This window comes from Monodelphis domestica, chromosome 8 (genome assembly GCF_027887165.1).
Source record: "Monodelphis domestica isolate mMonDom1 chromosome 8, mMonDom1.pri, whole genome shotgun sequence".
In the NCBI taxonomy this organism is placed as follows: domain Eukaryota; kingdom Metazoa; phylum Chordata; class Mammalia; order Didelphimorphia; family Didelphidae; genus Monodelphis; species Monodelphis domestica.
Genome location: NC_077234.1, coordinates 21138770 through 21159345, shown reverse-complemented (window position 1 = coordinate 21159345; position 20576 = coordinate 21138770). Strand labels below are relative to the sequence as shown.

At 46.2% G+C, this 20576-nt stretch overlaps 1 protein-coding gene across 1 annotated transcript in view; it reads left to right on the top strand.

The window, feature by feature from the left end:
* The window catches only part of LOC103103965 (caspase recruitment domain-containing protein 8-like), a 56124-nt gene that overhangs the window by 30674 nt on the left and 4874 nt on the right, over window positions 1-20576 (top strand). The window contains exons 12-16 of the mRNA XM_007502476.3: window positions 1465-1599; window positions 2511-2649; window positions 8014-8055; window positions 8347-8427; window positions 19515-19787. Coding sequence (XP_007502538.2) covers window positions 1465-1599; window positions 2511-2649; window positions 8014-8055; window positions 8347-8427; window positions 19515-19787 — 670 coding nt within the window. The remainder of the gene's footprint in view (window positions 1-1464; window positions 1600-2510; window positions 2650-8013; window positions 8056-8346; window positions 8428-19514; window positions 19788-20576) is intronic.

The following is a 20576-nucleotide window of genomic DNA, read 5'->3' as shown; positions in this document are numbered from 1 at the left end:
ATACTAGACTATTAGTGGATAAGAATTAAATCACAAGTCAGATTGAATTAAAAGGACCATACCCAGTGCTCATTCATTTTGTATTCTAGGGAATGAAAAGCTTTCAAAATACAGAGACTGGGGGAGAGAAACCAAAGTCATGATGGGGACAGGATAAAGGACCCTCCCTCCCTCCCTCCCTCCCTCCCTCCTTCCCTCCCTCTCTTCCTCGCTTCCTTGCTTCCTTCCTTGCTTCCTTCCTTGCTTCCTTGCTTCCTTCCTTCCTTGCTTCCTTGCTTCCTTGCTTCCTTGCTTCCTTCCTTGCTTCCTTGCTTCCTTCCTTGCTTCCTTGCTTCCTTCCTTGCTTCCTTCCTTGCTTCCTTCCTTGCTTCCTTGCTTCCTTCCTTGCTTCCTTCCTTCCTTCCTTCCTTCCTTCCTTCCTTCCTTCCTTCCCTCCCTCCCTCCCCTCTTCCTTCCTTTCTTTCTTCCTTCCTTTCTTCCCTCCCTCCCTCCTTTCTTCTTTCTTTCTTTCTTTCTTTCTTTCTTTCTTTCTTTCTTTCTTTCTTTCTTTCTTTCTTTCTTTCTTTCTTTCTTTCTTTCTTTCTTTCTTTCTTTCTTTCTTTCTTTCTTTCTTTCTTTCTTTCTTTCTTTCTTTCTTTCTTCCTTTCTTCCTTCCTTCCTTGCTTCCTTCCTTGCTTCCTTCCTTCCTTCCTTCCTTCCTTCCCTCCCTCCCTCCCCTCTTCCTTCCTTTCTTTCTTCCTTCCTTTCTTCCCTCCCTCCCTCCTTTCTTCTTTCTTTCTTTCTTTCTTTCTTTCTTTCTTTCTTTCTTTCTTTCTTTCTTTCTTTCTTTCTTTCTTTCTTTCTTTCTTTCTTTCTTTCTTTCTTTCTTTCTTTCTTTCTTTCTTTCTTTCTTTCTTTCTTTCTTTCTTTCTTCCTTCCTTCCTTCCTTCCTTCCTTCCTTCCTTCCTTCCTTCCTTCCTTCCTTCCCTCCTTCCCTCCTTCCCTCCTTCCCTCCTTCCCTTCCTCCCTCCCTCCCTCCCTCCTTCCCTCCCTGCTGTCTTGTCCACTCTGGAGCTGTTCCCAAGATACTTTCAGCAAGCCCAAGATGAATTTCCATCCAGTACTTTTATCTCATTCTCAGAAGCAGTTGATCCATTGGAGCCCAGAGAGCATTAGATATCAAGAATCTTAGTTATGATCCGCTATCAAGACCCCCCAGTCACTTGCCTACTCTTGGAGTGTTTCTCTCTGAACTCCAAGGCAGCTGTGAATGGCTAGTGTGTCTGCTTGAGGGTTCGAGGAGCGTCCGGGTTCTGTGGGCAGATCTCTGGCTTTTTTCCGGAGTTTCAGCTCGTCAGCCTTCCTCATTGGAACAGGAAAGGCCGCTAAGAGCAGGGGCTGGTGGGGCAGCTGCTCGCTTTGTTCAGACCCCCTCCCAGGCTGGGCCCTGATGACTTCCAGGTTAATCCCCGTTTTCACCTTTAGGATATTGCCAAATCCGTCAAACACTCCTCCAAGAAGTTCATGAAGATCGACAAGCCTCCCGTATGCCTGAAGCTGCTGGAGAACGGGAAGCGGTACCGCCTGGTCAGTGAGCCGGAGGCCGAGATCACCCCGGAGGTTGGTGGCGCCTTTGGGTTATGTAAAGCCTCTGAAATGAAGAGACCACTTTGGGCTCTAGTAAATGACTGATCTTTCAAGCACCCCCCAAAGGATGGTCCCCCCGAGGGTTAATGGTCTTCTGGGATAGCGTGGACAGCAGGCAGAGAGCTGACCGCTGAGCCTGAAAGAACCCTGGCTTCCAGTTTCATTCCTGTACCCCTGGGCAAGTCACAAGACCTCAGGGTTCTAGGTAGTTCTCTAAGAAGTCTTAGCCTAGAATTCTTTTCCCTTGAATGAGAAAAAAAAATACACCGTTATTTCTGTCTTAAAAGAATCTAATTTGGTGCATTTTAAAACATGGCTCTGAGAAGAGATCCTGAGGGCTTCCCAGGCGGGGGTGATGGGGGTCCACATGATACAAAGAAGGGCTGAGGGCCCTCGTGAGGAGGGACTTACTAAAACTATGGACCACTGAGCCAGTTTTCTCTGCTGATGGCCAATGGTTGGAGCTCCTCCCACAGGGTGAATAGGTTTTTCTTCCCACAATTCTCCGAGCCCCAACTTTCAGCCTCATTTATCCCTCCCCTAAGATTGGCTGCCTTGGCCAGGGTGCCTTTGGGGCTTCAGGTTTCTAAGCTTCTCCTGCCACTGCTCAGTTCTGTTGTTGGGATGCTCTATTTTTAATTTCATTTTTAAACAATGACTTTCTGCCTTGCTAACAACTGTAAGGCAGGCACATAGGGTTAAGGGACTTCGTTGGGGTTTAGAACTAGGAAATGTCCCGAGTCCTGGCTGTGTGGCCTTGGACAACTCACTTAACCCCTATTGCCTCACCCTTCTCTGTCTTAAAACCAATCCTTAGTATGGATTCCAAGAGGGGAGGCGGCGACGGTTTACAAAACAATGTGTGTATCGATTTTCTCTTAAAGGAAATTGAGTTTGTTGACGGCTCCCTTCTGAAGCTGAAGAGTTACATCGAAGTCTTCTTGGAGCAGCCTTTGGAGTTTAAGCTGTCTCTGGTGGAACTGGATTCTGAGGAAATCGTCTGGAAAGCGAAACTGAGAGAATGTGAGTGTTTCTCGTGTCCAATAAGCTTGGTCTGCTCATTCGCAAGCGCCTCAGTCTCGTATTCACCGCCGACCCTGAGCACGCCACTCACGTTCTCAGGTTCTAGGTTTAAGTTCTTGGGGTTCTCTCAGGTCAAAAGTCTAGGAAAGTCTTTCCCCTGCCCTGTTTTCTCGACTTGGAACCAAGCCCCGTCCCTATCCCTGTCCCTCTTTATTTCTCTCCCTGCACTAGTACAGGATTCTGGCAGGAACAGGAGCGATGCTTGGAGCTGGCCTGAAAGGAGAGGAGGGGACTGGGCTGTTTCAGGAAGCCAGGAGGGAGCTCTTGCTGGGGGTCTCCAGGGGAGGAACAGCGAACACCAGTCAGGTTGTAGAGTGGACGCTCGGCCCCCCACGGGTGGGATCCGATGCTCTTCACAGTCTTTGATTCTGGGCAGGCGGCTAGTCGTGATTTTCAGAGAACCTTTCCTTCCCCTGGCGTTGGGCGATTCAGTCCTTTTAGGATATTCAGAGAGCACGGGATAGATAACGAGTCAGCAAACTCACCTCCCTTCTCGCCCTCGAAAATAAAATAGTTTTTAACTTCTTAGTTTTCAGGTGTTAATTTATCTATGGGGCCCAGGTGGGGGGCTTGGTGGATGGGGGGTCCTGGGTTCAAATGTGACCTCAGACATTTCCTAGCTGTGCCATTCGGCCCTCTGCCTTAGAGCTAATACACGGTATTGAGTCTAAGATAGGAGGTAAGGGTATAAAAAAGATTATACATGGGGCAGCTTGATGACCCAGTGGCAAGAGGGCCAGGCTTAGAGTCAGGAAGACTCACCTTTCTGAGTTAAAATCCAGCTTCAGACACTTCAATAGCTCTGTGACCCTGAGCAAGTCATTTCACCTGCTTGCCTCAGTTTCCTCATCTGTAAAATGAGCCAGAGAAGGAAATGGCAAACCACTCTAGCATCTTGGTCAAGAAAATCCCAAGTGGGGTCTTGAAGAGTCATTGAATAACAACAAAGTCTTCAGGAGTTAATTTCTAAGTAAGCAATGGATGGTGTTTGCTTATCTATTCAGTTGGCTGATAAATGGAACACTGCTTGTCGATAGCACCTCGTCTGCTGAAATCAATTTATAGTGAAATCTTAGCTCCCCCATTTCTATTCTATACCCCCTCCTCACTCCCACAGAGCCATCACTGCCTGCCTCGTGACCGTTGGGTCTTTGGGTCTAAAATCTCAGGCAGTTTGCAGCACAGCCTAGATTTTCCCAGAAGAGTGCAAGCACAGATGCTCAGGGGACACTGAGACCCCCAAGTCCACCCTGTTTTGTCCCAAGAGGTTCAGAAGACAGCGATGGTCTCCCTCCTCCCAAGGTGATCAGTTCCACAGCCCCTCTGTGTGGATGAGTCAGATTAGGAATATCCCAAGGTGCTGGAGGTCTCTGGGTCTTATCTACTGTTTCTAGGCAGCCCCAAGAGGGAGAGAGACTGCTGGGGAGCCCCCCCCCAAAGTGCTGACAGCAGCTCTTGCCCTCTTGGCTCAGAAACACCCTCTCATTGTATCATCAGTGTGGGGATATTATTTTTGTTTCATTTTTTCACTTCGTTTTTATTTTACCCAAGTATATGCAAACAAAAATGTTTAACGTCCATTTTAATAAAGACTTGAGTTCCCAATTCTTGCCCTCTTTGAGAAGGCAAAAGCCATTCGATGCAGATTATACATGTGCAGTCATGGCAACATGGAAAGATCATGCTGTTCCGAGTCTGCTCGGAGAGTATCAGGCCAGGCAGGCTCAGGTATATAGAAATGTTTATTGCTCCAAATAGAAGCTCCAATAGCATCGTGATTCAGAGCTAGAGGGGACCTCAGAGCATCTCTGGTCCAGGCTCCTACAGTTTACAGAAGAGGAGACCGAGTCACAGGGAGCTCAAGACTTGCCAAAGGCCACACAGTGTATTAAATTGGATTTGAAAGTAGATCTTCCTGACGCCAGTCAGTGCTCATCCTATTGAACCACACAGCTTGGGATTAGGGCTTCATTATATGTGTGTTGGCCCCAAAAGTCTTAGTGCCACTTTAAGCTATTAATAATAATAACTTATAATAATAATAATAAACTATTAAAATGTACTGACTTTTGGGCCATTAGGAGTGTGTGTGTGTGTGTGTATACAAATATATTTCTATATGTCTATCCAACTCTCAGGTTAAGGGGGAAGCCATTCCTTCCTTCCTTCCTTCCTTCCTTCCTTCCTTCCTTCCTTCCTTCCTTCCTTCCTTCCTTCCTTCCTTCCTTCCTTCCTTCCTTCCTTCCTTCCTTCCTTCCTTCCTTCCTTCCTTCCTTCCTTCCTTCCTTCCTTCCTTCCTTTTCCTTCCTTCCTTCCTCCCTCCCTCCCTTCCTACCTCCCTCCCTCCCTCCCTCCCTCCCTCCTTCCCTCCTTCCCTCCTTCCTTCCTTCCTTCCTTCCTTCCTTCCTTCCTTCCTTCCTTCCTTCCTTCCTTCCTTCCTTCCTTCCTTCCTTCCTTCCTTCCTTCCTTCCTTCCTCCTTCCTTCCTCCTTCTTTCTCCCATTCTTTCTTTCCTTCCTTCCTTCCTTCCTTCCTTCCTTCCTCCTTCCTTCCTCCTTCTTTCTCCCATCTTTCTTTCTTTCTTTCTTTCTTTCTTTCTTTCTTTCTTTCTTTCTTTCTTTCTTTCTTTCTTTTCTTTCTTTCTTTCTTTCTTTCTTTCTTTCTCTCTCTCTCTCTGTCTGTCTCTGTCTCTCTCTCTTTCTCTCTCTCTCTCTCTCTCTCTCTCTCTCTCTCTCTCTCTCTCTCTCTTTCTCTCTCTGTCTCTGTCTCTGTCTCTGTCTCTGTCTCTGTCTCTGTCTCTCTCTCTCTCTCTCTCTCTCTCTCTCTCTCTCTCTCTCTGTCTCTCTCTCCTCCTTACTTTCTCTTAGAATCAATAGTTTATTTTGTATCCAAAGCAGAAGACCAGTAAGGGATGGGCAATAGGGATCAAATGACTTGTCCAGCTTCACCCAGCTAGGAAGTGTCTGAGGCCAGATTGGAACCCATCTCTAGACCTGGCTCTATCCACTGAGCACCTAACTGTTCCTAAGGAGAAACACTTCCGACATCTTCTCTTAAGTCCTTCTTGCATTTGTTGCTGTCTGAGTACTCACTCACATACCCATCCCTGGCTTCTCCACGGTGGAGGCTTTACAGTATCTGTAGGGATGATCAGCAGACCTTCCCTTTCACAGCTGTTGTTTGTGCAGATCAGTAGAGCCCGGGTGTGGGTGCTGGGGCTGTTTTATTTCTCCCTGAGACCCGAGGGTGGCGCAGCCCAGAGCCCAGTGCCGCCGCACTCCTTTCCCTCTGTCCAGTCATCATTCTGCATTCTGGATGCCTTTCTAAGGCTCCAGCCCCACCTGATTGCTGGCTCTTCACAATCCTTCTGCTTTGCCCAACACACCTTGCAAAGTTCAGTGTCACCAAACAGAGAAATGGGTTGTTTTCCATTTTATTCCTAGATTTGCATGAGTAAATGAGTCCCAAATCAGTGACAATTTATCCTTTAGTGCCAGGGCTGTGGAACTAATGTCCTCGGACCTGTGCAGTAAAGTAACAGTGGCAAGAAGAAGCATGAAGAGATGCTTCCTAGCTCAGTGGAGAATGGGTTTTGGGGGTGGCTGGGGATAGAGAGGGCTTCGATAATCCACCTTTTTAAAAATGTAAACCCTTACCTTCCATTTTGGAATCAATACTGTGTATTGGCTCCAGGGCAGAAGAGTGGTAAAGACTAGGCAATGGGGGTTAAGTGACTTGACCAGGGTCATACAGCTAAGACGTGTCTGAGGTCATATTTGAACCTAGGACCTCTAGGCTGACTCTCAATCCATTGAGCCACCCAGCTGCCCCCTCAGCTGAGCTTTCTTTTCTGAAAAAGAAAAACATTTCAGCAAAACCATCTAACATGGATATTGTGTCCTACTCATCTTCCACTGACTTGGATATATATTTGATGAAACTCATCAGATCAGATGATCTCTTTCTTTCCTCCCTCCTTCCTTTCTTTCTCTTTTCTTTCTTTCCTTCTTTCTTTCTTATTCTTTTCTTCCCCCCCTCTCTCCCTTCCCCAGCCTTACTTCTTTGCTTTCTCTTTTTTTTTTTAAACCCTTACCTTCTGTTTTGGAGTCAATATTGTGTATTGGCTCCAAGGCAGAAGAGTGGTAAGGGCTAGGCAATGGGGGTCAAGTGACTTGCCCAGGGTCACACAGCTGGGAAGTGTCTGAGGCCAGATTTGAACCCAGGACCTCCTGTCTCTAGGACTGGCTCTCAATCCACTGAGCTACCCAGTTACCCCCAGTAATCCCATTTCTTAATGATGAGAAGAGAGGAGTCTCCACCCAGGTCTTCTCTTCAAAGTCAACTCATTGATCAAGATGTTCCAAAGCCATTGGGGCATTTCTTTCAGGTGCACCCAGAGAAAAGGCTTAATCCAAGCTAGAATTTACACAGAATGCTCTGCCCACTTCCATGGGAGGGTTCTGGGGTTCACGGATAAGAAAGTTGGTTTCCAGGGAAGTTCCAAGGGAGGAAGACCCTTTCCTAGCTCCGGGCCCCACAGCCGGCTACCCTACGTGACCTCGTCCTTCCAGGAAGGGGCCCCGGCAGGAAGCAGATGTAGGTTGTGGGAACAGAGAGAGACTGGATGAGCTCCTGGAAGCAGGGACAGAGGATTTCACCTGTCACATCCCCTTTCAGGGTTCAGGCCAGCGACCAGTAACTGCGTCCAAAAGTCAGACCCAGAAATAATAGGAGCTATCAGATCCAGAAGCCAGGTGGGAGAGTTTTAGGGGTACGGGCCGCTAGGTTATAGAGGGCTAGACCTGGAGATGGGAGGTCCTGGGTTCAAATCTGGCCTCAGCTGGCCGACCCTGGGCAAATCTCTTAACTCCCATTGTGTAACTTTTCCTGCTCTTCTGCCTCAGAACCGATACTTCATATTAGTTCTGAAACAGAAGGGGAGGCTCTAAAGAATTGGGGTGGGGGGAAAGGCCCAAAGTCAAGGAAGGGTCCATGGACAGCCGGAGCAGGAAGAAAGCACGAGGGAGAATGAAGGCCCACTGGGTGCAGAGCCCAGGACAACTGGCCTCTTCCTGCGGAGAATCAGCCCGAGGCCAGCTGGGTGGGAGACGGGCCCCCACGCCTGCTGCCTCCAAGCCGATAGAGGCAGAATCGAGCCCAGACCTGAGCAGACGATGGCAGGGATGTCCCGGCATCCCTGTGGGGGAGACACTTTTTACATGTTCTCGTCAGGCCCCCTGTGCCTTGTTTCTGCCCGAATCGGTCCTTTCCCTTCAAAGCTGTTCATCTTTGAATGTTTTAACAGGTGACTGGATCCAGCACGATCAGAACCAGAATGTTCAGAACGGTGAGTGACCACCATCGGCGTTCAGTGGACATTTTTGTGGCCTGCTTAAAGACCCCAGATCTGCAGCTTTATCCCCCCCCCCCCCCCCCCCCCCCCCCCCGCCCAGGACTGAAAACACGGAAGTGTGGGGAGGGGATGGGGGGAGTCCTGGGGGAGACCGCTGTCTCCATCTTCTCGGGAATCCTCCTCAGACAATTGTGTCTGTCTGAATATTTGTTCTTTTTGCTTTGTGGGGGGAGGCTGAAGATGGAACCGAGACGTGAAGGACTCTTTGTTTTGTCTCTTTGCTAGTTAGCAGAAGGCGGAAAAAAAGTGACAGTTTACCTGAGGAGGAGTATTGTGTGAAGAGACCAAAGTACGACGAGGCTCCAGGTGCGTAAAGCTGAGTTCATGCAGTGGCCACACTCACCCAAGCACGGGCGGGTGGCTGTCACTTAACTTGCCTCCTTGCCAGAAAGCATGTGCTCTCTCTCTCTCTCTCTCTCTCTCTCTCTCTCTCTCTCTCTCTCTCTCTCTCTCTCTCTCTCTCTCTCTCTCTCTCTCTCTCTCTCTCTCTCTCTCTCTCTCCCTCCCTCCCTCCCTCCCTCTCTCTCTCTCTCTCTCTCTCTGTCTCTCTGTCTCTGTCTCCCTCCCTCTCTCTTTCCTCCCTCTCTGTCTCTCTCTCCCTCCCCCCTCTCTCTCCCTCCCTCTCTCTCTGTCTCTGTCTCTCTCTCCCTCCCTCTGTCTCTGTCTCTCTCTCTCCCTCTCTCTCTGTCTCTGTCTCTCTCTGTCTCTGTCTCTGTCTCCCTCCCTCCCTCTCTCTCTCTCTCTCTCTCTCTGTCCCCTCTCTCTGTCCCTCCCTCTCTCTCTGTCTCTGTCTCTCTCTCCCTCCCTCCCTCTCTTTCTCTCTCTCTCTCTCTCTCTCTCTCTCTCTCTCTCTCTCTCTCTCTCTGTCTCTCTCTGTCTCTCTGTCTCTGTCTCTCCCTCCCTCCCTCCCTCCCTCTCTCTCTCTCTGTCCCTCTCTCTGTCCCTCCCTCTCTCTCTGTCTCTGTCTCTCTGTCTCTCTGTCTCTGTCCCTCCCTCTCTCTCTGTCTCTGTCTCTCTGTCTCTCTGTCTCTGTCCCTCTCTCTCTCTCTCCCTCCCGCTCTCTCTGTCTCCTCTCTCTCCCTTTCTGTCTCTCTCTCTCTCTCTCTCCTCTCTCTCCTCTTTCTCTCTGTCTGTCTCTGTCTTTTTCACTCTCTCTCTCGCTCTCTCTCTGTTTCTCTCTGTCTCTGTCTCTGTCTCTGTTTCTGTCTCTGTCTCTCTCTCGTGCGCACGCGCACGCTCTCTTACTCTCTTTCCCTCTCCCTCTTTGTCTCTAGCTCTCTCTGTGTCCCTCTCTCTGTCTCTCCTCATTTCTCTGTCTCTCTCTGTCTTTGTCCTCCCCTCCCCAGTATATGATTATGCCTGATTAGTATCCAAGTCTCTTGAGTAAAAGAGACGTCTTGTTTTTGTCATTTTAACAAATAATTCTGGAAGAATTAGAAGGGATAGTCGGTGGCATGCTGGTAAATGTTTAACCATTGGCTTTCGTCTGTCCCCCACCCCAAATGTTCACGTGCCACATTTTAACGTTTATTCTGCTTTATTTACTTTTTCTCCCATCACTTTCTTAAGTCTAGACAATCAACAGAACAATCCCTCAGGCCCTGGCTTGTAGCCTTTGCTGATTTTTGGGGTGTAAATGCTCCCACTGAAGACTGAACATCCAGCTCCCAGCCTGAGCTGGCTCCAGCAGCACTCTGGGTGTAGCGGATAGAATGCTAGACCTGAAGGCAGGAAGATCTGACTTCTGTATTGGCTTCAGATACTCACTCACTGGCTTTGTGACCCTTCACAAAGCCTTTAACTTCTCTCAGCCTCAGTTTCTTTATCTGTAAAATGGGAATTATAGTAGCACCTAACTCACAGGATTGTTGTGAGGAGCCCAAAAGATGCAGATATAAAGTGTTTTGCAAACCTTAAAGTACACACAAACGCCGGTTATTATTCTTATTCCTCCCGAGTGCCTTGTAGATTCTGAACTCGGCACTGAGATACAAAGTCAAAAATGAATGAATTAGTCAGTGCCTTCAAGGAGCTTCTGTTCAACTCTGTATCCTTACGTACCCCACAGCACCCAGTAGGTGTTTTAAAAGTGTGTTGGGGGCTGTTTTGTTTTCAATCACACTATGGAGAGCATTTTAAAAACAACTCGTCAAGAAGGTGACTTGACTTCCTGGGAAGGGACGATTCAGTTTGAGAAACTGCTGTCCAACTCCTGAAACGTGCCTCCCGTCCTGGGGCCTGAGCATCGGGGGCTCTTTTCTAACTTCCTCAGTGCCCGTTAGCAGGCATTAATGCTCTCTGAGCGAAACAATGGGCTAATACTGGCCTTCAGGAGAACTCAGGTGTTCACCGGAGAGTGAGAGCACTTCTTAATCATTTCTGCTCCCATCCGGAGTTGGGCACCTGGGGTCAAGCTCCGGCTTTGGTGGTCACTGCCAGGAGACCCTGGGCAAGTCACTGAGCCTCTCAGGAAATGGGGAGATTGGGCCAGATGGGCTCACAGCTCTCCATCAGGCATCCATCCAGGGGTGATCCTAGACAGGAGTCGGACACTGCGTGGATGCCAGGATGGCCTTGGGGTCATAAAGACTTGGGTTCAGATCCCGTCTTCATTAGATGTTGGCTGTGTGCCCCTGGCCAGATCTCGCTAGCAGTTCTCTTTAGGACTAGAAGCTGCAGAGCAGGTGGGAGCTACTTGCTAGAGGGGTGCCTACTGGGAGACTCCTAATAGGGAACTCACAGGATACACACACACACACACACACACACACACACACACACACACACACACACACGTCATCTCAACTTTAGTGTCATTTTGAACAATTAAAGCTTAAAATTGCTCTAAACCTTTTGGGGATACCATGTCTGTAGTAAGTACAGGCATGTGTGATCATATGTGTGCTTGTCTGAGTGGACATGTATGTTTGTGCATTTATGTGCAGGTTTGTCCTTATAATGAAATCTTTGTAATTATGGGAGAGAGAGAGAGACAGACAGACAGACAGACACAAAGACAGAGACAGAGGGGGAGAGAGAGAGACAGAGAGAGATAGAGAAACAGAGACAGAGAGAAAGACAGACAGAGACAGAGGGGGAGAGAGAGAGACAGAGAGAGATAGAGAAACAGAGACAGAGAGAAAGACAGACAGAGACAGAGGGGGAGAGAGAGAGACAGAGAGAGATAGAGAAACAGAGACAGAGAGAAAGACAGACAGAGACAGAGGGGGAGAGAGAGAGACAGAGAGAGATAGAGAAACAGAGACAGAGAGAAAGGCAGACAGAGACAGAGACAGAGATAGAGAAACAGAGACAGAGAGAAAGACAGAGACAGAGAGAGATAGAGAAACAGAGACAGAGAGAAAGACAGAGACAGAGAGAGATAGAGAAACAGAGACAGAGAGAAAGACAGACAGACAGAGGGGGAGAGAGAGAGACAGAGAGAGATAGAGAAACAGAGACAGAGAGAAAGACAGAGACAGAGGGGGAGAGAGAGAGACAGAGAGAGATAGAGAAACAGAGACAGAGAGAAAGACAGAGACAGGGGGAGAGAGAGAGACAGAGAGAGATAGAGAAACAGAGACAGAGAGAAAGACAGACAGAGACAGAGGGGGAGAGAGAGAGAGACAGAGAGAGATAGAGAAACAGAGACAGAGAGAAAGACAGAGACAGAGAGAGATAGAGAAACAGAGACAGAGAGAAAGACAGACAGACAGAGGGGGAGAGAGAGAGACAGAGAGAGATAGAGAAACAGAGACAGAGAGAAAGACAGAGACAGAGGGGGAGAGAGAGAGACAGAGAGAGATAGAGAAACAGAGACAGAGAGAAAGACAGAGACAGGGGGAGAGAGAGAGACAGAGAGAGATAGAGAAACAGAGACAGAGAGAAAGACAGACAGAGACAGAGGGGGAGAGAGAGAGAGACAGAGAGAGATAGAGAAACAGAGACAGAGAGAAAGACAGACAGAGACAGAGGGGGAGAGAGAGAGACAGAGAGAGATAGAGAAACAGAGACAGAGAGAAAGACAGACAGAGACAGAGGGGGAGAGAGAGAGACAGAGAGAGATAGAGAAACAGAGACAGAGAGAAAGACAGACAGAGACAGAGGGGGAGAGAGAGAGACAGAGAGAGATAGAGAAACAGAGACAGAGAGAAGACAGACAGAGACAGAGAGAGATAGAGAAACAGAGACAGAGAGAAAGACAGACAGAGACAGAGGGGGAGAGAGAGAGACAGAGAGAGATAGAGAAACAGAGAGAGAGAAAGACAGACAGAGACAGAGAGAGATAGAGAAACAGAGACAGAGAAAGACAGAGACAGGGGGAGAGAGAGAGACAGAGAGAGATAGAGAAACAGAGACAGAGAGAAAGACAGACAGAGACAGAGGGGGAGAGAGAGAGATAGAGAAACAGAGACAGAGAGAAAGACAGACAGAGACAGAGGGGGAGAGAGAGAGACAGAGAGAGATAAACAGAGACAGAGAGAAAGACAGACAGAGACAGAGAGAGATAGAGAAACAGAGACAGAGAGAAAGACAGACAGAGACAGAGGGGGAGAGAGAGAGACAGAGAGAGATAGAGAAACAGAGAGAGAGAAAGACAGACAGAGACAGAGAGAGATAGAGAAACAGAGACAGAGAGAAAGACAGAGACAGGGGGAGAGAGAGAGACAGAGAGAGATAGAGAAACAGAGACAGAGAGAAAGACAGACAGAGACAGAGGGGGAGAGAGAGACAGAGAGATAGAAAAACAGAGACAGAGAGAAAGACAGACACAGAGGGGGAGAGAGAGACAGAGAGAGATAGAGAAACAGAGACAGAGAGAAAGACAGACAGAGACAGAGGGGGAGAGAGAGAGACAGAGAGAGATAGAGAAACAGAGACAGAGAGAAAGACAGACAGAGACAGAGGGGGAGAGAGAGAGACAGAGAGAGATAGAGAAACAGAGACAGAAAGACAGACAGAGACAGAGGGGGAGAGAGAGAGACAGAGAGAGATAGAGAAACAGAGACAGAAAGACAGACAGAGACAGAGAGAGATAGAGAAACAGAGACAGAGAGAAAGACAGACAGAGACAGAGGGGGAGAGAGAGAGACAGAGAGAGATAGAGAAACAGAGACAGAGAGAAAGACAGACAGACAGAGGGGGAGAGAGAGAGACAGAGAGAGATAGAGAAACAGAGACAGAGAGAAAGACAGAGACAGAGGGGGAGAGAGAGAGACAGAGAGAGATAGAGAAACAGAGACAGAGAGAAAGACAGAGACAGGGGGAGAGAGAGAGACAGAGAGAGATAGAGAAACAGAGACAGAGAGAAAGACAGACAGAGACAGAGGGGGAGAGAGAGAGAGACAGAGAGAGATAGAGAAACAGAGACAGAGAGAAAGACAGACAGAGACAGAGGGGGAGAGAGAGAGATAGAGAAACAGAGACAGAGAGAAAGACAGACAGAGACAGAGGGGGAGAGAGAGAGACAGAGAGAGATAGAGAAACAGAGACAGAGAGAAAGACAGACAGAGACAGAGAGAGATAGAGAAACAGAGACAGAGAGAAAGACAGACAGAGACAGAGGGGGAGAGAGAGAGACAGAGAGAGATAAACAGAGACAGAGAGAAAGACAGACAGAGACAGAGAGAGATAGAGAAACAGAGACAGAGAGAAAGACAGACAGAGACAGAGGGGGAGAGAGAGAGACAGAGAGAGATAGAGAAACAGAGAGAGAGAAAGACAGACAGAGACAGAGAGAGATAGAGAAACAGAGACAGAGAGAAAGACAGAGACAGGGGGAGAGAGAGAGACAGAGAGAGATAGAGAAACAGAGACAGAGAGAAAGACAGACAGAGACAGAGGGGGAGAGAGAGACAGAGAGATAGAAAAACAGAGACAGAGAGAAAGACAGACACAGAGGGGGAGAGAGAGACAGAGAGAGATAGAGAAACAGAGACAGAGAGAAAGACAGACAGACAGAGGGGGAGAGAGAGATAGAGAAACAGAGACAGAGAGAAAGACAGAGACAGGGGGAGAGAGAGAGACAGAGAGAGATAGAGAAACAGAGATAGAGAGACAGACAGAGACAGAGAGGGAGAGGGAGGGGGAGAGAGAAGTACGTAGACATCCAAGTTTGTTTGCTTCTGTTTATAAGCCAATGTTACATGTGAAAGCAATTCTTCTCTGATAGGATTTAGAATCAGTTTTGTTAGGTCTTTTGTTCTGCTGTTGCCTGTTTCCCAATGTCTGCCTCCTCTATCCCCTCACAGAGAGAGAAGGAAGCAGGGGAAAACCTGCTCTCCCTCCCCCGTTCTCCCCCATCCCATGTTCTCTGTAGTATTCTTGACTTTTGCAGAGATGGGGGTGGGAGGCGGATTTTCTTCCCCTTCTTTGAAGCCAGCCTTTGGGCAAGTCTAATGTTTTGGTCCCTCTGGACAAGGGCCCTGGTTGGCAGTGCTGTAGAGGTCCTCCTGATGTGACGAGGCAGCCACTAGAGGGCACTGTGTCACCTTTTATAGTTCGTCTTTTCCAAAATGGTGACTAAGAGGCAGGAGGCAGCTTGTTACCCTTCTACTCCCCTATAGGGCACAAATCAATCCTCTGCCTCAATGGATCTGATTATTCTTCCCTCTTTGAGTCAATTTCAATGCATGTAAGAATTAAGTATTTCCTATCTCCAACTTCTTTACCCTTCCAGTTTATTGATGTTCTTCCCCTCCCACCATGAGCTTCTTTGTGACATATAAATTTACCTCCTTTTGTTTCTTTTCCCATTTCTCTTAGTATTATCTTCTTTTTTTTACCTCTAGTTTTATATATATTTATACATACATATATAGATTTTGACATTTCATCCTATACAGTTTGTCACTGTTCCCTCTAAGTATACTTCTTCTTACTACCCTGATGATAATAACAATTTTTAATATTTACCAATATCATTTTTTCTTATAGGAATACAAATCATTTGGACTTATTATGTCCTTAATTTTTTTTGGTTGTTTTTTCCCCTTTCTTAATTACCTTTTGGTGATTCTCTTGAGTTCTGTGTTTGGGCATCAAATTTTCTGTTTAAGTCCAGTCTTTTCTTTATGGATGCTTGAAATTCTTCTATTTTGTTAAATGACCATACTTTCCTCTGCAAGAATATAGTCAGTTTTGCTGGGTAGTTGATTCTTGGTTGTAGACCTAGTTCTCTTGCTTTCTGGAATATCATATTCCATGCCTTCTGGTCTTTCAGTGTAGATGCAGCCAGATCCTGTGTTGTACTAACTGTAGTTCCTTGGTATCTGAATGACTTCTTCTTAGCAGCTTGTAATGTTTGTTCCTTGGTCTGGTAATTCTTGAATTTTGCTATAGCATTCCTGGTATCGTCATTTGGGGATTAAATGCAGGAGGTGATCTGTGGATCCACTTTTCCCTCTTGTTCAAGAATGTCAGGGCAGTTTTCTTGGATAATTTCCTGTAGAATGATGTCCAGGCTTTTTCTTTTGTCATGATCTTCTGGTAGTCCAATAATTCTTAAATTGTCTCTCCTCGATCTGTTTTCAAGGTCTGATGTTTTGTGAATGAGGAGTTTCATATTTTCCTCAATTTTTTCATTCTTTTGATTTTGTTTTATAGATTCTTGCTGCCTTGTAAAGTCATTTGTTTATCTTTTGGATTCTAATTTTTAAAGACTGAATTTCATTCCTGACTTTTTGGTCATCCTTTTCCTTCTTGTCTGATTTTCTTTGTAGATTATCTTTCATCTTCTTTGCCTCATTTGCAAATTGGCTTTCAAGACATTATTTTCTGTTTCCAGATGGAATTTTGCTTTTTTTTAGTTCTTTTCCCAATTCTCTTCAGCCTCTCTTAATTGTTTTTTGAATTGTTTTTTGAATTGTATTTTGAGTTCTTCCAAAGCCTGTGTCCAATTCACTGTAGTTTCTGCGTTTTTGCTTGGTGTTCCTTGGTCCTGCTCTGTTCCATTTGTTCTTTGTTCATTACCTGGAAAAAAGCCATTTAAGGGAATTTCTTTTTTCTTTTCTGTTGTTTACTCATGTTTTTTCCTTCTTCCCCTCCCCCCCCCCCCCAGGTAATTGACTGTAATCTTGCTCCTCTGATTATTTGCTGGATCTGTGGGTTTGAGTTATTCTACCCTGAAGGGGCTTCTTCACTGCTCTGCTAATTGACTAGGTTAGGCTGATGGTATTGATGAGATCTTCCCCAGGTAAGTGAAGGTGTAGTTGAAGGGAGCTGGGCTTCCAATCCTGTAAGCAAGGTATTCTACAGCCTTTGCCCTGGGATCTCAGTCAGCTGGATTCTTACAGCTGTTCTCAGTGCAGTCTATGGGGGAGGAATGTTGGAGCTTGAGCTTCCTTGCCCTCTGAAGGCTTCTTTTCTGCCCTATTGATAAGATTAAGCCAGGGCAGAGTTGATTTGCAGTGTTGGACGTGCCCTGAGGCCAAAACCTCAAGGGGAGGGGCAAGATGGAGTGTTTTGGCTGCGACTAGGCTGCCCTTTCTGAGCTTCTCTTCCAGCTGCCTTCCTGATGCCTGTGTTCAATGCCCTGAGCATGGCACAGCTGTGCCAGCAAGGCACTTCCTCCAAACTAGTTCCCTTGCCTGCCCAGAGATTCTAGCCACTGCTGGAGACTCAGCACTGTAGGTGGGAGAGGGTCCTGGGACCTTTCTTCTTCCTTTACCTTGAACCCGAGAGTTCAATAATTCAGGCTTTTCGGGGGGCGCACCTTTTTAAGTTGAATCCAGCAGGAGGGTCCCCCATCTTTGTTTTGTTGTTAGATTTGGTTTTCTGTCCCCTCAAACCACTTTGTTTTTGATTGGTATGAAAGGGTTTCAGACGTCTGGATTTTTGCTGCTTTTAAGCTGCCATCTTGACTTCTAGGAGGCAGCTTGGCAGCAGGGAGGATGCCCATTTCCCCTCCTGGCTTCAGTTCCCATTCAGGAATGCTTTCTACAAGAGATGAGTGAGGGGGTGGCTGCTCTTGCTTCCTTTTTCATGCTGCAGCCCCCAAGGACAGTGGATCCCCTTGAGAGCACCCTGGTTACCACTTGGGTTTTAAGGGAAGTGACATCTTAAATGTCCTTTGGCCACTGAGTCGACTCAGCAAGCGTTTATTAGTGACTACTCTGTGCCAGGCACTGAGGTCAATGTTTGGAATATTAAAAAGCAAGAAAAGACTGTTGGAGCAGGGACCTGGGCAGAAAGGGTGCCAGCGTGACATTTCCCTCAGTCACCACGGCATCCTCAGAATAATGGAATGCTACATCGGGTGTGTGAGTGGGTGGGGGGGAACTCTGTCCTCTCTAGGTTTTTAGGGCACCCTCCTCTCCTGGTTCTTCCCCTTCCTTCTCTGTCTTTTGCTGAATCCTCCTCCAGATCATGCCTCTAACCACAGGTGTCCCTCAGGCTTCTGTCCTGGGCCCTCTTCTCCTTGTGTACTACTTTTCTTGGGGATATTAGCAATTCCCATTTCTATGCTGATGGCTCATATCAATTCCTTTCTTTACCGATGACTTTCAAGGCTACTTTTTCTGCCTCAATCTCTCTGCTGTCTTCCGATCTCCCATCTCTAACTGTCTTTCAGGCATCTTGAACTCATTGACCAATAAACATCTTCTACTCAAAACAAACTCATCATCTTTCTTCCTAAACTCTCCCGTCTCCTCCCTTCCCAATTATGATAGGAGGCACCAGCTTCCTCCCAGTCCCTAAGGCTGCCAGCCTAGGCGTCATCCTCCTGGTCTCCTCCCTGTCTCTCACCTTTCATTTCCAAGCTGCTGTTTGGACCCCTGCAGTATCTCTGGAATACACCCCCTTCTCGTCCAACACTGCCCTGCATGGCCTCATCACCTCATGCCCCGATTATTGCAGTAGGCTCTGGTGGATCTCCCTGCCTCATGTCTCTCCTCCCTTTGGCCACTAAGATGATTTTCCTAAAGTACAGTCCAATCATGCCGTGCCCTACTTAGTAAACTCTAGGGGCCCCTTCTTTCCTTCAGGGTCAGATACTCAGTGCTCTGTTTGGCCTTCAAAGCCCTTGCCTTTGCCTGCCTTTCCCACTAACTTACACCCCACTTCCACCTCAACACATCCTTCAAAACTCTTGGCTGTGCCATAAACAAGAAAAGCTCCATCTTTTATCTCTCAGCATTCTCACTGTCTTTCCCCCAGTCCTGGAGTCGTCTCCCTCCTCTGCCCAGACCACTGACTTCCCCTAAGTCCCAAATAAAATTCCCCCTCCTACAGGAAGCCTTCCCTCTTCATTCTAGTGCCTTCCCTCTCTTAATGATTTCCTGTTTACCCTGCCTATGACTTGTGTGAATGTATTTGCTGGCACATTGTCTCCCCTACTAGATCATGAACTGCTTGAGGAGAGAGGCAATCTTTTGCCTCTTTTTGTATCTTTAGCTCTCAGTGCAGTGACTTACGCATAGTAGGAGCTTCCTAGGTGTTTATTCATCGATTAATTGTCTTGGTTGTTGGACCTCAGTTTCCTTGACTAGAAAACACAGAAAATGGTTGACTTGTAAAGTTCTTGGCAGCCCTCAGTCTATTATCTTCCTGTTAATTTAACTTTCAGGTGGGTGGGTTCAAATCTGATCTCAGATACTTTCTAGCTGTGTGACTCTAGGAAAGTCACTTGACCCCCATTTCCTAGTTTTTATCACTCTTCTGCCTTGGAACCAATACACAGTACTGGTTTTAGGATGTAAGCTAAGGGTGTAAAAAAAAAAACAAGAACAAGAAGGACAAACAGTAGCCCTTCTAATGGAATGTAAATGTATCGAGGAGAGTGTAAGACTATCTTTTTAGTTTATATTTGTAACCCCAGCATGTATCACAGTGCCCGATGAATAGTAAATGCCTGATAAATACCCTCTGTAGAATGAAAAAAATCCCAGCCAACATTTATGTAGTGTTTTGGGGTTTGCAAAGTGATGTCTATTCAGTGGTTTTGTTTTATCTTCACAGAAACACTATGAGGTGGGTGCGGTTATTGCCCCCATTTTACAGATGAGACTGAGGGACTGAAAATTGTTATACAGCTAGTACAGGAGGCAGGACTTGAGCCTGGGTTCCCCCTCACTCCCAGTCTAATGTTTTCCCACTGCAGCACAACATTTTCCAAGAGAGGGTGCTCCACTCTAACGCTGGCTTCTTCCCTCCGCTGAGGATTTCCTTTTTATCTTGTTGATGTTTTTTGTGTATGTTGCCTCCTCCATCACCCAGTGGCTCCTCAGGAGCAGAGTCTGACTTTTGACTTTCTTTGTATCCTCAGCACTTAGCACAGTGCCTGACACATCAACGTTTATCGACTGACTTTAGGGGATTCTATTTTCATTATAAATGGCTCTCACCGATCAGAAGAGTCAGAACTGATTGCTAAAAGTCTCCTCTGTCTTTAGAACCCACAGATCAGGAGAAGGTGCTGTCAGATAAGCAGTTGATGACTCTGGCTCGGAAGCTTGGAAAGGAGTGGATTCAACTGGCCATCGCCAACTTGGGATTAGAAATTGCCGACATCGATACCATTCAGGAAAAGTCCGAAGACATTACGGTTTGCAAGTTCAGAATGCTGAAGAAATGGCAGGAGAAGGAGCGGAACAGTGCCACAGCCAAGAATTTGTACAACTGCCTGGAAAGCGATGCTTCCATCGAGGTCCACGAGATGCTGAAAGGTACGCGGGAAAGGTCTGGGAATGACGTCAGTCAGAGACGGGACCCCTTTGAGCAAGCATGCCTGGGCTCTCTCTGTAGGGCAGACCACAGTGCTGGGCTACGAATGCTTGTTATAAATTATAATTTTTTTAATAAAAAATTTATAAAATAAAATAAAATATAAAATATACAAATATATTATATATGTATCATATATATAAAAATATATATATAAATATAAAAAATAAAATAAAATTTATAAAATAAAATATAAAATATATAAATATATTATATAGGTATCATATATATAAAATATATAAATATATAAATATAAAATAAAATAAAATTTATAAAAATTTTATAAAATTTATAAAACAAAATATAAAATATATAAATATATTATATATGTATTATATATAATATATAAATATAAAAATATAAAAAATTATAAAATTTATAAAATAAAAAAATTTATAAAAAATTATCGTGCCCCTCCTTCAGGTTGTTTTTCCTTAAACCTCACCCTCTTAACCATTGCATAATGAATGTCCTGCCTATTCATCTATCCTCCTATTAGCTCATCATTTACTCTCCTACAGTGTTATTATGCTACCCAAACTGCACGCTACACAGAAATGCCAATATTTATTGATAAGATCCTTTACACTTTTCATACACGTTCCCTATAATGATAATAACCATAATTATAATTTTAATGAGATGAATAGGCTTCTTTTTGGCCCAGAGTATTTCAGGACTGATGTGGTGTCCCTGATCCTGCTAATTCTGTTTTAGCTTTAATTGAGATC